Source organism: Alosa pseudoharengus, unplaced genomic scaffold, assembly GCF_046254945.1.
Source record: "Alosa pseudoharengus isolate Yale_2024_CS ecotype anadromous, Long Island Sound unplaced genomic scaffold, YU_APseudo_1.1 YU_APseudo_1.1_scf_15, whole genome shotgun sequence".
Lineage (NCBI taxonomy): Eukaryota > Metazoa > Chordata > Actinopteri > Clupeiformes > Clupeidae > Alosa > Alosa pseudoharengus.
The window spans coordinates 32,547,802-32,565,301 of NW_027468620.1; the positions used below are offsets into that span (position 1 = coordinate 32,547,802).

The following is a 17,500-nucleotide window of genomic DNA, read 5'->3' on the forward strand; positions in this document are numbered from 1 at the left end:
TTCATGATGCGTTGGATAATGATGAGGCTGCCTTTTTATTCATGACACTAGCTTTGATTCAGTTTGCACTAAATGATATCACAGATTATCTCAGAAATAAATGTAAAGGTTGTTTTTCATAATAAACGTCTTAATGGTCATTATTTCAGTGAGTACCTACACGCACACACACACACACACACACTGAACTCTTTTCACACTGAACTGATATAAAGATAAAAAGTTTGGATTAAAATCATATGCATTAAAGATTGAACAGGCAGCACTACGAAGAGAAGCGCTCATTAAAGGTGGAGAGGGCTGAATGGACAACATTTTAGAAGAAAGGTGTTTGGATCTGGCAGAGAGTTAAATAGCAAATGTCCTTTGTTTTGCTAGAGTGGTGACTAGAATGAAGCCTACTACATAATTCTAATGTAGCATACTACTAACAAGAATACACACTTGTTCTGCATCACCAATGAACAGAACAGCCATCCTGTTCAACAAAAGTACCACCTGTGCACACGGTCCAATACTTTCTATCTCACATTTTTTCCACTGGGCTGTGTCGTCCATGAGGTTAGCATTGGTGAGCCATAGACCTCTGAAGTTTGCTTAGACAGAGGACCCAAAAGCTGCCATCTTTGCCCATGAGATCCAGAATTCCTTATATGGGCAACAATAGCATTTTTGCATTCCTTTTGTAGACAAACTTCGGAGGTCTATTATCTATGCAGCTAGCATCCACCTATCACAGCCTAGGACATCCATTAAGGGTTCTAGAACCTAAGACACCTCAGGGGCTTTGTCCATGTTAGTGCCTGGACACCGTCCACTGAAGCCTTTCAATGCCCCTTCAGGGGGAGCAAGGGGAATGGTGGAGGTGATTTGTCTGAGCTATCGTGGCTTTCCTTCAGTAAAATGCTGCCTATGGTGCCTTTGAACACACTGTCTCCTGCAGTCAAGCTGATAAAGCCTGCGGGCTAACACATGCACACTCAGTTACTCTAACACACACACACACACAGAGACACACACACACACAGTTACTCTCTCTCTCTCTCTCACACACACACACACACAGACATATTGCTTTCTTCTCTCCACACAGTCGTTCCTGCTAGACAAAAGCATGTGTGTGTGTGTGTGTGTGTGTGCGTGTGTGTTTGTCCTGCAGACTTGATGATGAACCTCAGGAGTTGTGACCGAATCCCTGATAGGTGCCGCGGCAACTCCCACTGACCAATAACCACCAACCAACGGCACATAATGACCTATTGCACAAGGCTCAGTATTCACTAGCTTAAAACACCAGGGGTTTCTAGAACAGTCCATTTCAGTCGGACTAGCGAGGATAACATAATGACACAGTGAGCTATAGCAGATTTATTCATTCTCACTGCGTTCACTAAATAACTTTGTTTTTGAAGGACTTGTGTGCGACTACTATGCACTGCTAATCAGGATACTCAGGAGGGAGCCCTTTTCTAAATCCAGTTTAAATATGTAAGGGATAATGCCCGACGAGGTGTCCATTATCAGTGAACGTCTAACGTGAACCGTCTAACGTGAAGTCCATTTATTTCTTATAATGGACGCATCGAAGGGCATTATCCCATTTATACCATGGTTTGAAATCAATTATTAATACTAAAGTAAAATACTGAGTTTTAGAGCTAAAATCGTTAGCTGTTTACAGTTGATTCCATTGTTTTGCGAAGCCTAACCTAGACCATGGTATAAATTTAGATATTTATTTAGACATTCTATAATATTTATATATCAGGCTGTAAATCTCCTGTAAATGACCTGTGACGGTATAGTAAGGTTCTCTGCAGACAGATGTGATTGAGAACTTGTGAACGTGAAATGCAGTGAAGGTAGTGTGCGTGACAGACAAGGATGAGTAAAAAAAAATAATAATATGTGAGTCAGACAATAAGGGACCCGAGGTCCTCAAACCTTATTCTAAGCACAAGCGCCGTTATGTGAAGCCAGCAGCAAGGCCACGTGGGTAATGACATGCACATGATAATGTGTGTCCGCTGGATCATGCGTGTGTGAAGATTATGTATGTGGTCAGTGTCGCTGTCGTCGGCGTTTGTTGTTGTTGTTCTTCTTCCGGAAGACCCAGCCACAAGCCTGGGAATGCCCCCTGCGGCGTCCAGTACAGATTTCAAGTGAGCGTTCAGCATCAGTGACCAAACCGGTGAGCAGCGTCAGCGCCGGCTCCTTTACGCTGGACACACAGTTAGTGCAAAAAGACGTCAGGGCAGTCCTGCTCCTCACAGGAAACTCCTTTAAAAGACATCTTTATCAGTGATACTTCTGTGTGGCATAGTCTCTATGGTGTGTGTGTGTGTGTGTGTGTGTGTGTGTGTGTGTGTGTGTGTGTATATCTGTGTGTATAATCACATCACCCACAGATTAAAAAGGAGGGACGAAGTGAACAATCACATTATTTCAAGCCACTGTGTCATCTCATCTAGGAAAAACGAAACTGAATCCAGAGACAGAACGCTCTGCCCATCTGACCACACCAAACCGTCTGCAGACAGGACCGGCTCTCAAAGATGACCTGCAGCATAGTGTCAGTGTTCTAAATCAATCAATCAGTCCTCCCCCTAGTCTTCCTCCTCCTCTTCCTCCTCCTCCTCTTCCTCCTCCTCTTCCTCCTCCTCCGGTGAGCAGGTTCAAGAGTTCTTAGTGATGATGATGATGATGATGATGAGGAGGAGGAGGAGAAGGATGATGATGATGATGAGGATGATGATGATGATGATGATGATGATGATGATGGATATCATCGAGGCTGTCCGTGATAAGGCTCTGTGTACTGTAAATGTGAGCACATGAAGTAGATAGACAGGGCTCTGACCCAATCTCGTGGGGAGAAGTACTCAGCTCAGACTGAAAGGGGTGGGCATAAGCAGAGGGTGGATGGGGGGGTCTGGATAGGGGTTTGTTTCCATGACGACTGTCACTCACGGTGCCCTGAGGCTAAAACGTCACCACCACTGCCGCTTTCCCTATCGCCCCCCCCCTTCTACTTCTCTCTCCAGAGGCACACACAGGGGAGCTCTGGCACATTGCGGTCAGAGTGTGATGGAAGTGTGTGAGTCCATGTGTCACACACACACACACACATGTGTCCCTGTCTCACACACTCTAAGGGTGTCAGTGTCTCTCCATCTCTGTCTTGTGCACATATAAATAGATATCGAATCTGTCCTTCTCGTGAGAAACATGTCGAATGTCTCCCTGAAGAATACTCTGGTTGTCTCAGACAAACACACACACACACACACACAGGCCTGTCTCTCTGGTGTGTGTGTGTCTCCAGCAACACAACAAAGGTGCCTCTCTCATCTCGTTTGTCTCCAGATAGACAACATCTTTCGGTCGCGTCAGTCCCCCCAAAAATAAAAACGCCCAAAAAGCCGGTTAAACACCAGCAACCGTGTCCCGATGCCCAGCGCTCAGCTGAAGATGTCCTCCTTCTCGGAGTCGGGCGTGGAGGGCCGGGAGATGCGGAAGAGCGGCGTCGGGGAGGTCGGGGTGCCGGCGGGGGGGCTGGGGCTGTGGCCGGGGCTCTTGCGGTGGCGCAGCAGGCGGAGCACCTCGGCCACCTGGCTCTCGAGCGCCAGCATGCGGCTGCCCAGCGCGGCCAGCTCCTCCTTCAGCTCGGCGCGGAGCTCCAGCAGTGACGCGTGCAGGCTGTGCTCGGGGATGGGCGGGATGTGGGCCGGCAGCGGCGAGGGCGTGCTGGCCACCGTGTGGACGCCGCCGACGATGACCGCGGTGGACGGGAGGGGCGGCCCCAGACCGGCGCCGAGCTGGAGCGGGCTGCGGTCGCCGGGGGAACGCGCCTCGCCCTCGTCCAGACGCAGGTCGCTCTTGGTGATGCCGCTGTCGCACGAGTCTGTCTTCTTCAGGCCGCTCTCCTCGGGCACCGCGCCTTTCCCCCGCTCCGGCAGCGTCTCCATGGACTCCGCCTTGGACACTTTGGTCCAGCCGCCGCTGTCCGGCTTGGCCGCCACGCTCTCTCGGAAGCGGCCCCAGCCGCGCGCCCGAGGCTCCGACTTCGCCGACGGCCCGGCGCCACCCCCGCCGCCCAGCGTCGGGGCTTGAAGCCGGGCTCGATCTGACGGACCGCGCGCCGGACCGGGCGCCGAGTTGCAGGGGATGGGGGTGGCGGGGCTCTCCGTCACCGTGACGATGCTGGTGCTGGCGATGACGTCGTGCAGCACCACGGCCTTGTGGTGGGCAGCGGCGCCCGGGAGCCCGAGCCCGAGGTGGACCGGCGTCGGCCCGTGGCCCTTCTCCAGGTCGTGCTCGTCGGCCGGGAATCGCTCGGCCGCCAGGCGCGCCTCCTTCTGCTGGCGGAAGCGCTGGAAGAGGCGGCGCACCGGGTGGTCGGGCGGCAGGTTGAGGGGCGCCTCGTTCTTCCTCCGCAGACGCTCCTCTTCCTCACGCTTCACATCGCTGATCTTACGGAACACGATCTGAACACAAACACACACAACTGATACGTTAGCACACGCATACACACCTCTTACACACACACACATACACACACATACACACCTCTTACACACACACACCTACACACCTCTTACACACACACACACACACACACACACACCTCTTACACACACACACCTACACACCTCTTACACACACAACTGATACGTTAGCACACGCATACACACCTCTTGCACACACACACATACACACCTCTTACACACACACACACACACATACACACCTCTTACACACACACACATACACACCTCTTACACACACAACTGATACGTTAGCACACACATACACACCTCTTACACACACACACACACACACATACACACCTCTTACACACACACACATACACACCTCTTACACACACACACCTACACACCTCTTACACCTACACACCTCTTACACACACACACCTACACACCTCTTACACACACACACATACACACCTCTTACACACACACACACCTACACACCTCTTACACAACTGATACGTTAGCACACACATACACACCTCTTCCACAACTGATACATTAGCACACACATACACACCTCTTACACACACACAACTGATACATAAGCACACACATACACACCTCTTACACACACAACTGATACGTTAGCACACACATACACACCTCTTACACACACACAACTGATACGTTAGCACACACATACACACCTCTTACACACACACAACTGATACGTTAGCACACAAATACACACCTCTTACACACACAACTGATACGTTAGCACACACATACACACCTCTTACACACACATACATAGGTATACGTCATAATCACACATTCTCCACTCAAACGCACACAACTGACACGTTAACACACACATATACACCTCATACAGAGACACATATAGGTACTTCATAATGATGAATTAAACACAGTATACACATTTGCTACTACTTACAATGTCTCTCTCACACACATACACATACTGTACACACAGACACACACACAAACACGAGAGTTGCACAGAATCAGATTTCCCCCCAAAACAAAAGCTGATCCCAAATTCAATTTCATGAATATTATATTGAACATTATCTACACACAAACACACAGCTGGCAGGTTGACACACCCCATCTTACAGGCAATCTGCAGACCAGCTGCAAACACAAACAAACACACACCCCATCTTACAGGCACTCTGCAGACCAGCCGCAAACACACACACACACACATACACACACACACCATCTGACAGACACTCTGCAGACCACCTGCTCTGCAATAAACTCTGCTTGTATTGCATTACGTAAGTGCGGCTTAGAGGAAATCTCTCACAAGACAATCAAACTCGTCCCTGAGAAATTGAAAAATAAAAATTTGATCATGAGCTAAAATTCATGAATATTGTATAGCGTCACACCAAGGCTAGGCTCACTCACTTTGTTTTTTTTGCACAAAATCTGTTCCCAGACGTCTAACCACTTAGTCTAGCGGGACAAGTTTGTTCGGCGGTGAAAGCTGCCGATAAATAATTAAGGTCACTTCCTCAATCACCGGCGTCCTGCCAGGACGGCTGATGACTTCCGACGGCTGCTTTGATCTCATTCTTTATTCATCCTTGTTCATTCATTATACATGAGCAAAGTCTTTTATTGAGAAATTCTCCCAAAGGTTTTGATACAGTGGATTGATTGAAGAGCCCTGACCTTACACAGAAGTACAGCAGTGTTGGACTTTTCCCATGAATGCATGAACTCTTAAAGGTTTCCTACTTCACACATCCAAACCACTGTGACGGAGATGGTCGACCTTGCAGAAGTTACATATCTACTCTACACATCAAGGAACCGGAGCCAAATGACAGTGTTTGTATCTTGACATGTAGAATAGTATTTTTTCTACACTCTTCAAATAAATGTGTTGTTGTTGTGTAGTTTTGAACACATCTCAAGAAGAATAAGTATGCATATTTGAGTGAGTATAAGTTAGTGGGCAATTCCACGCAAAACTGTCACATCCATAACGCCAACTTGAATTTCACCTGGGGATCAATAAAGTATCTATCTATCTATCTATCTATCTATCTAACTAAACACCATGGCATTGTGTTGGCATTATGGATGTGACAGTTTTGCGCTTAATTGCCCTAGTCCTAGTCCTTACCTGCCCTCATTAATGCATACAAAACTTCAAAACACAGACATCAGCAGATCATACCAGTACAAGTGACAGTGTTTCATGCTGCAGTAGTGATTCACACCATCATACCTCATATGAAAACCCTCCAGTACAGAGCTGAACTCAACTTAAATACGAGTGAGTGTAACAACGTTGGTTAAGTCATTGTAAAGTGGATGTTGTACTGTACACCTGTGCACCTGGTGACGGGCACAGATTTGAATTCAGATCGTATTCACCTTATTCACCTGTTCTGGTTAGGAAAATGAGTCCAGAGGCCAGGTGCGCTGACCACTCTAAGGGACAGCAGGTGGTTTTTACTCGACGGACAGACCAGGGAGTAGAGAGACAGGGACTTGAGAGAGCACAGCAGTGCAGCTCATGGGTAATAGATGAGCAGATTCCCCCCGAGCGTGTGCAGTAATGGCTCCTCTACAGAAAGTGTGTGTGTGGTGTGTGTGTGTGTGTGTGTGTGTGGCTCCTCTACAGAGGGAGAGAGAGAGAGAGAGAGAGTGTGTGTGTTTGTGTGTGTGTGTGTGTGTGGGGGGGGGGGGTAGTAATTGTTCCTTTACAGAGAGTGTGTGTGTATGTGAGTGTGTGTGTGTTTGGGGGGGGGGTGGTAGTAATGGCTCCTTTACAGAGACTGTGTGAGTGAGGGATGGGGCAGAGTAAGACTCCAGAGCCACAAACACATCACACACACACATCACACACACACACACATCACACAGACACACACACATCACACACACACACATCACACACACACACACACACACACACACACACACACACACACATCACACACACACACATCACACACACACATCACACACATTAAACATGGATGTGTACTAGCAGCACACACACACATCACACACACACACACACACACACACACACACACACACACACACACATCACACACACACACACACACACACACACACACACACACACACACACACATCACACACATTAAACATGGATGTGTACTAGGAGAACACACACACACACACATCACACACATTAAACATGGATGTGTACTAGGAGCACACACACACACACGCACACACACACACACACATCCCACACATTAAACATGGATGTGTACTAGGCAGGCTTGTGCACAATTCGAATTGCAATTCTGCTTCCTGTTTGCTACCTCAATTGAAATGCAAGTGAAAATCAAGAATTGAATTGGAATTTAAGAGCCAGTTTCAATTCAATTCTGGAATTTTGCACAAGCCTGGTACTAGGAGCACACACACACACACACACATCACACACATTAAACATGTATGTGTCCTAGCAGCACACACACACACACACACATCACACACAGTAAACATCGATGTGTACTAGGAGCACACACACACGCACACACACACACACACACACACATCACACACATTAAACATGGGTGCTAGGAGATTCAGCCAGATTCACCAGGGAAAGCTTTTGACACAAAACACAATTTACTCATCAAGCCTCACATTTTCACTGGGTTTCTCTCTCTCTCTCTCTCTCTCTCTCTCTCTCTCTCTCTCTCTCTCACACACACACACGTACACAGACGCACACACACACATGCACATACACACGTCCACAGGCGCACACACACACATGCACATACACACGTCCACAGGCGCACACACGCTCCTCTGACATCCATGTCAGTGACAGAACAACGCGGCTCCTTACATTTCTCTCGGCCAATCAGGCGCCCACTGTGCCATTTCCTTCCCGTCTTATTTTTAGAAGAAAAGTGGGCGTATGAGAGGAGAGGGGGAAGAGTTGTGGGGCAGCGCTCACACATCACACACACACACACACACATCACACACACATCACACACATCACACACACACACACACACACACACATCACACACACATCTCACACACACACACACACACACACACATCTTACACACACACACACACACACACACACACATCACACACACACACACACACACACACACACACATCACACACACACACCTACATCCTTACGTCATAACAGTGCAACACACACACAAACACACACACACACACACACACACACACATCACACACATACACACATCACACACACACACATCACACACACACACACACACACACACACACACACACACACACACATACACACACACACACATCACACACACACACACACATCACACACACACACACACATCACACACACATCACACACATCACACACATCACACACACACACACATCACACACACACACACACATCACACACACACATCTACGTCCTCACGTCATAACAGCTCAGCACACACAGACACACACACAGAGGTTCTCTCGCTCTCTACCACTTAAGACATAACTACTATCAGACCATCATGCCCTGAAGAAGGCCCCATGCCGCTACGAGTGGGCATTTTAAAGTTGTCCTTTTAGGACATGTGATTTCTGAAATAAAGACATTTTAATTAAGGAGTGCCTCGGCTATCAGAGAATTCTTTCTCTACACTGCCTCAGACGTTCTACCTTGGACCGAAGAGCACCCTAATCAAACTCAAAAGGAATTGAGCACGCCATTCATCTTGAATCTGAATACTATCAGACCATCTTTATTCATAAAGTATAATCATACTCTACCACTTAAGACATAACTACTATCAGACCATCTTTATTCATAAAGTACTGTATAATCATACTCTATCACTTCGTCACCAGTCAACATTTCTTATCTGCTGTCAGACAGAACGTTCTTCACCACCACTCTTCAAAAAAACTAGATGCGTCACACATGCCTGCAGTCCAATGTGATAAGAGCATTTGGAGATTTCATCTTATCAATAGAGTTGGCAATACAATCAAACGCATTTGGAGATTTCATCTTATCAATAGAGTTATCAATAGAGTTGGCAATACAGTACAATCAAACGCATTTGGAGATTTCATCTCATCAATAGAGTTGGCAATACAATCAAACACATTTGGAGATTTCATCTCATCAATAGAGTTGGCAATACAATCAAATGCATTTGGAGATTTCATCTTATCAATAGAGTTATCAATAGAGTTGGCAATACAATCAAATGCATTTGGAGATTGCATCTCATCAATAGAGTTGGCAATACAATCAAACGCATTTGAAGATTTCATCTTATCAATAGAGTTGGCAATACAATCAAATGCATTTGGAGATTTCATCTTATCAATAGAGTTATCAATAGAGTTGGCAATACAATCAAATGCATTTGGAGATTGCATCTCATCAATAGAGTTGGCAATACAATCAAACGCATTTGGAGATTTCATCTTATCAATAGAGTTGGCAATACAATCAAACGCATTTGGAGATTTCATCTTATCAATAGAGTTGGCAATACAATCGAACGCCAGGTCAGCTTTGCTTTGTTGAGGGAACACAAGGGCATGTTGGGTATTTTGCCGATGGTGCATGCGCACTGTGGACAGAGCGAGTCAGGCCGAAGTTAATTAACAAAAGATAGATGGATAGATCAGAATTTAACACATTGCATGTGATTGGTTTATTCAAATTCACTTCACCGGAGAAGTCTCGTCCATTTCAGAGTCCCTGTGTTGGCGCAGCATCCCGCTACCTACATCGCCGCCGAACTCAGGCCCACTGACTGATTTGTTTCTTCTTTCACAGCTCTAGTAGGTTTTAGTAGGTGTGCGTGAACTCAGGCCCACTGACTGATTTGTTTCTTCTTTCACAGCTCTAGTAGGTTTTAGTAGGTGTGCGTGAACTCAGGCCCACTGACTGATTTGTTTCTTCTTTCACAGCTCTAGTAGGTTTTGTGTCACACGCATCTCCAAAGTCCAGACATTCACTCGAGAGCGTGTTTCTTTGTTTAGGTGACCTTTAGATTCCCTTAGGATTCCCTTAGGAATGTCCTTAGGATTCCCTTAGGAATTTGAGGAAAGAGAAATCTCCTCAGCACTGCCGTGATCACACAGATTTGCGTTGAGCTCTGTAGCCTTGCTTGGCCCTGCTGGGAGAAAGAGTGTGTGTGTGTGTGTGTGTGTGTGTGTGTGTGCACGTGTGTGGGCTTAGCCCTGTTGGGTTGACTATTGCAGAGAGAAAAGCAGTGTGTGTGTGTGTGTGTGCGTGCGTGCGTGTGTGCGTGCGTGCGTGCGTGGCGAGGCTGCCATCGGTCCTGCATCAGCAACACACACACACACACACAAAATGACAGACAGACACACACTCTCTCTCTCTCTCTCTCTCTCTCTCTCACACACACACACACACACACACACACATACAGACAAACACACGCACACACAGAAACTGTCCAGACCCGCCATCAAGTATCAAGTAGACCCGCCATCAAGTATCCAAGATGGCGGCGCGTACACACGCAGCGACCTCTCTCTGTCCCAACCGTACGGTGTTTTGTTCGTTTAAAAAGTGTTTGTCCGAAAGTTTTACGTGTTCGTCTCGTCTTACTACGTCGTACTACAAGTACAGCAGACAGTTTTTAATTGACATCTGCAAAAGCAAGTTTTGCAGCGTTCTGGACTTTGCAACAGAGACGCTAAAGGAACTCGGACTACTCCGGCCTGCAACAACACCGGACTCGCCTGCTACTCCTCCCCCGGAAAGAAAGCGTCGGAAGCGGTGTGCGAGGAAGCAGAAGAGGGGCAAGCGCGGAGGCGTCCGGGCCAGGCTAGCGGCCAGCCCAACTCGCCCAGCCATACCATCCATTCTCCTGGCAAATGTACGATCACTGGACAACAAAATGGATCACATACGACTGCTGAGATCAACGAACCGGACAGTAAGTAACTGCTGTGTGCTTGTCTTCACTGAGACTTGGTTAAATGACAACATTCCGGACTCTGCTGTACAACTGGAGCAGCTAGCATGCTATCGAGCAGACCGGGCCATTGTAAAGGGAGGTAAATCACGAGGAGGAGGAATCTGTGTTTACATCCGTGAAGAATGGTGCCGGGACACTGTAGTAGTATGCAAACACTGCTCACCACTGGCAGAGTTTATGATCATAAAGTGCCGTCCTTTTTACCTGCCAAGGGAAATTACTGCGATTCTGCTAGTCGCAGTATACATCCCGCCTACCAACAACAACAACGATAAGAACGCGGCTCTTAGTGAACTGTACCAGGCTGTCAGTGAACAACAGACGGCACACCCAGACGGTTTCACCATCTTCACTGGAGATTTTAACCATGCTAACCTTAAAACTGTACTTCCAAAGCTACACCAGCATGTTGATTTTCCAACAAGAGGAGATAACATCCTGGACCTGGTCTACACTACACACAAAGGAGCATACAAAGCCACCCCCCTCCCCCACATTGGACTTTCAGACCATATCACTGTTATGCTAATGCCCGCATACAGACAAAGGGTAAAAGTGAACAAACCGGTTCGCAAGCAGGTAAAAGTGTGGCCTGAGGGAGCCTCCGATGCTCTTCAAGACTGCTTTGACACAACAGACTGGGAAATGTTTAAGCAGGCAGCCACTTACAACAACCAGACAGACATAGAGGAGTATACAGACACTGTAACCTCTTACATCACCAAGTGCATCGATGATGTGACCCACACAAAAGACATCATCACTCGGGCTAACTGGAAGCCATGGCTGACAGGGGATGTCCTCAGGCTGCTGAGGGCCAGAGACAAAGCCTACAGAGCTGGGGATGAAACTGGCATGAGAACAGCGAGAGCCAACCTGTCCCGTGGCATCAAGGAAGCAAAAAAGGAATACACTCACAAGATAACCACCCACTTCAAAGACAGCAGGAACGCACAAAGCCTATGGCAGGGCATTCAGGCCCTCACGGACTACAAGCCCGCGCCACAGAGCTGCGAGAGCAACATCCCTCTGCTCAACAACCTGAACCGCTTCTTTGCTCGCTTTGAAGCACAAAACAGCACCTGCCCACAGAAGACCCATCCCCCTCTACATGAGCAGCCCCTGTGCCTCTCTGCCGACAGCGTGAAGAGGACACTTGCTGCTATCAACACCCGTAAGGCAACAGGTCCAGACAACATCCCTGGTCGTGCGCTGAAGGACTGCGCAGGGGAGCTTAAGGATGTCTTCACAGACATCTTTAACACTTCCCTGAAGCAAGCCATCGTCCCATCTTGTTTCAAAGCTGCCACCATCATACCTGTGCCGAAGAAAACTGCTCCATCCTGCTTCAATGACTACCGCCCTGTGGCACTGACACCCATCATCATGAAGTGCTTTGAGCGGCTTGTCATGTCACATATCAAATCCATTCTCCCCCCCACCCTGGACCCCTTCCAGTTTGCATACCGAGCCAAACGGTCTACAGAGGATGCAATCTGCTCTGCCCTCCACCCAGCCCTCACCCACCTGGAAAAAAGAGACTCATATGTGAGATTGCTGTTTATAGACTTCAGTTCTGCATTCAACACCATAATACCACAACAACTCATCTGCAAACTTGACAAACTGGGACTCAGTACCTACCTCTGCAACTGGCTACTGGACTTCCTCTGTCAGAGGCCTCAAGTAGTACGTGTTGGCAACAATACCTCAAGCAGCATCACACTGAGCACAGGGGCCCCCCAAGGCTGCGTGCTCAGTCCGCTGCTCTTCACCCTGCTGACGCATGACTGCACTGCAACCTACAGCAACAATCACATAGTGAAATTTGCTGACGACACAACTCTGGTGGGTCTCATCACCAAGGGCGACGAGACTCAATACAGGTTGGAGGTCGACCATCTGACCACGTGGTGCAGGGACAACAACCTCCTGCTGAACGTCAGCAAGACCAAAGAGATTGTTGTTGACTTCCGGAGAGGTCACACCCAACACCTGCCACTGACCATCGACGGTGCTGTGGTGGAGAGAGCGAGCAGCACCAAATTCCTGGGGGTGCACATCAGTGAAGACCTCTCCTGGACCACCAACACAGCATCACTGGCGAAGAGAGCTCAGCGCCGCCTGTACTTCCTGCGGAAACTCAGGCGAGCAAGTGCTCCACCAGCCATCATGACCACATTCTACCGAGGCACCATTGAGAGCATCCTCTCCAGCTGTATCGCTGTGTGGGGCGGAAGCTGCACTGAATACAACAGGAAAGCCCTGCAGCGCATAGTGAACACAGCTGGAAGGATTATTGGTGCTTCACTCCCCTCCCTGAAGGACATTTACACCACCCACCTCACCCGCAAGGCGACCAAAATTGTGAGTGATGCAAGTCACCCCGCTCACAATCTGTTTGATCTACTGCCCTCTGGGAAGAGGTACAGAAGCCTGCGCTCCCGCACTACCAGACTCACCAACAGCTTCATACACCAAGCTGTTAGGATGCTGAACTCTCTCCCTCCTCTCCCCCCTCCACCCTCAGCTACATAACATCCTGGACATTGGACCCACAAATGGCCGCCTGCACCACTCCACTTGCACACTTGTACACTTTGCAACTTGTTGTTGTTGTCCTGGAAACACAACACTTCTGCTGCTCTTACATAACTTGCACCACTATGCCACTTTATTTCTTACTTAGGTCAAACAGAACTACCTCAGCCTCTTATTGGCCTGACTTTGCACTAGTATTTTATTTTATTGACTGTCTATGCACAATTTCAACCAAATTTTGCTGCTCTTATTTTTTCATTATATGTGCCCTCTTATTTACTTATTTACTTACTTTTTTGTTTACTTGAATGTTATGTTTGTCTGTGGACTTAAAATTGTTAAAATATGTCTTGTCTCCACCGTGGGATAGTGAGAAACGTAATTTCGATCTCTTTGTATGTCTGGAACATGTGAAGAAATTGACAATAAAGCTGACTTTGACTTTGACTTTGACTTTGACTTTGAAGACCCCATCTGCTTAAGAGGCAAGCACCACAGGAGGCAAAGAGTACCTCTATTACTTAAAGTGCAGGTTAAGAGGGGAGAGGGGCATGATTTCAGTGTTGTGTCTGTTTATGTGTGTGTGTGTGCTCATGGGTGTGTGTGTGTGTGTGTGTGTGTGTGCTCGTGTGTGTGTGTGTGTGTGTGTGTGTGCTCATGTGTGTGTGTGTGTGTGTGTGTGTGTGTGTGTGTGTGTGTGTGTGTGTGCTCGTGTGTGTGTGTGTGTGTGTGCTCATGGGTTGTGTGTGTGTGTGTGTGTGTGTGTGTGTGTGTGTGTGTGTGTGTGTGTGTGTGTGTGTGTGTGCTCATGTGTGTGTGTGTGTGTGTGTGTGTGCTCATGGGTGTGGGTGTTGTCGCACTCCTGTCCACGTGCATTTTGAGTGGGATCCGGAGGATGTTGCTGCTCTTGTACATTTGTATGTGTGTGTGTGTGTGTGTGTGTGTGTGTGTGTGTGTGTGTGTGTGTGTGTGTGAGAGTTTGCCTAGGCAAAAGGACATCAATCTGTGTGAGGGTGATTGGGCATCCTTCAGTGTGTTGCCGGATGAGGAATGTTTGTGTCCGTCCTATAAATTTGAATTCCATGAATATCAATGTACTGGCTGGCATCTTATCCCTGGAACATTGGGGATGGAGCCATCTTGATGTGTGTGTTTGCATGTATGTGGTGTGTCCCTGTTTGTGTGTGTGTGCGCGCATGTGTGTCTGTGTGTCTCTCTGTGTTTGTGTGTGTGTGTGCGCACGTGTGTCTGTGTGTCTCTCTGTGTATGTGTGTGTGTGTGTGTGTGTGTGCGTGTGTCTGTTTGTATGTGTGTGTGTGTGTGAGTGTGCGCGCACGTGTGTGTCTGTTTGTGTGTGTGAATGTGCATGACTCTGTGTGTGGTGAGTGTGTGTGTGTGTGTGTGTGTGTGTGTGAGTGTCCCTGTTTTTTCTGTGTGTGTGTGTGTGTGTGTGTGTGTGTGTGTGTAGTAAGGAATAAGAGAATTTGTATTTTGGACGGCAGACGCTGGTCTCTCTGCGGCAAATGAGATTGGGATCTGGGCTCTCAGTCGTGACGTGACCCTCGGCCAGTGCTGCAAGCACGCTCTGACTGCAGCAAGACTGCGTCCCTGTATGTGTGTGTGTGTGTGTATGTGTCTGTGTGTGTGTGTGTGTGTGTGTCTGTGTGTGTGTGTGTATGTGTCTGTGTGTGTGGTGTGTGTGAGTGTGTGTGACCCTTGGCCTGCCGAGCATGCACGCTCTGACTGCAGCAAGATTGCGTCCCTGTATGTGTGTGTGTGTGTGTGTGTGTCTCTGTGTGTGGTATGTTTGTCTGTGTGTGTGGTATGTGTGTATGTGTGTGTGTGTGTGTGTGTGTGTGTGTGTGTGTGTGTGTGTGTGTGACCCTCGGCCTGCCCTGCATGCACGCTCTGACTGCAGCAAGATTGCCTTGTCTCCTTCACAACTGCATTTATTAGTAGGCTGTGCTGAGGTGGTGGTGTTGGCAGTGCTATTGTGTTGTAAAAGAGTTCTCCCACAACGCTTCAACATAATCACTCTCTAAGACTTACTTGGTGTGTGTGTGTGTGTGTGTGTGTGTGCACAAAAGAGACTTACTTGGGGGTAGAAAATACCTGACAGATTTCAGTCTGAGGCAGGATGTTTTGCAAATTACACAATTTTGTTCTCTTAAAAACTGCAAGGTGGGACAAAGATGCATTATCAAAAGAGACAAGACACACATACACAAACCTACACACACACACACACACACCTACAGAAGTGTGTGCCGGGAGAAGGTCTTGGTGGGAGTTCCATTAACGCGGCACAGGCAGATTTGGAGAGGCAGAGTGGCTGGCCAGCTGTTGGGCCATCTCCTCCCATCCCTATGAATATTCTTCATTTGACACACACCCTCATGAATATGCATCTACCAGAACAACCTCATCACCACACAAACACACACACACACACACACACACACACACACACACACACACACACACTGCCAGCCCTTTCTCCATACAGAGTGTGTGTGTGTGTCTGTGTGTACATGCCCATGCCTGTGTGTGTGTGTGTGTGTGTGTGTGTGTGTGTTTGTGTGTGTGTCTGTGTGTACATGCCCATGCCTGTGTGTGTGTGTGTGTGTGTGTGTCTGTGTGTACATGCCCATGCCTGTGTGTGTGTGTGAGTGTGTGTGTGTGTGTGTGTGTGTGTGTGTGTGTGTGTGTGTGTGTGTGTGTGTGTGTGTGTGTGTGTGTGTGTGTGTGTGAGGTGTGAGTGAGTAAGGGAGGGTGTAAAAGTATATGTATGTGCATGAGTGTGGAGTATGTGTGGAGTATGTGTGTGTGAGAGAGAGAGAGAGAGGGGTGGGGGCTGTAAGTATATGTGTATACAGGCGCGCCTGCAGGTGTACGTCCGTACGCACTGTGCGTACCATCAGGCTACTCAACAACGAGAGAAAATTTCCCTTGTGTGTGTGTGTGTGTATTCACACCAAATTGGCCCACCATACCTTCTCAATTATGCACAGTATCCCATTAGCTGCATGCCATCAGGCTATTTACATTTTTCCATTACGTAAGGGATAATGTATAGAACGCCGGTCATTACTGGGAAAATAAGTCCAGACAGGGTGAACCGGACCCCGACGCGCAGCGGAGGGGTCTTGTTCCGCCCTGAAGGGACTTATTTTCCCAGTAATGACCGACGTTCTATACATTATCCCGCTTATTACACGACTACTTGCCAAAACGAAATAATAAACTCCCCATGATATGACTTTAGCCTACATAGCCTAGCCTATTTGTTACCGTTCATCGTGGCATTTGCTGAGAAACAAATAGTTCGCATCAACACACGGTCAAACATTCTTTAGAACACAGCTGATCAACCATCTGCTTTCACTTTTGAATGAAGTTCCAGTCCTTGCGTAGTGATACGGAAGACGTATCAGCAGCACAAAACCCGTTGCC

At 47.9% G+C, this 17,500-nt stretch overlaps 1 protein-coding gene across 2 annotated transcripts in view; it reads right to left on the bottom strand.

Moving 5' to 3' along the window:
* Nucleotides 1–3,349: 3,349 nt before the first annotated feature.
* The window catches only part of LOC143123867 (voltage-gated delayed rectifier potassium channel KCNH1-like), a 125,298-nt gene continuing 111,147 nt past the window's right edge, over nt 3,350–17,500 (bottom strand). The window contains exons 11-12 of one of the 2 annotated variants that reach the window (XM_076285147.1): nt 3,826–4,487; nt 3,350–3,747 (exon numbers count right to left, since the gene is read on the bottom strand). In XM_076285147.1, the coding sequence (XP_076141262.1) occupies nt 3,462–3,747; nt 3,826–4,487 (948 nt within the window). In that variant the 3' untranslated portion in view covers nt 3,350–3,461. Of the gene's footprint in view, nt 4,488–17,500 lie in introns of both variants that reach the window. The other variant, XM_076285146.1, reaches the window with a different exon arrangement.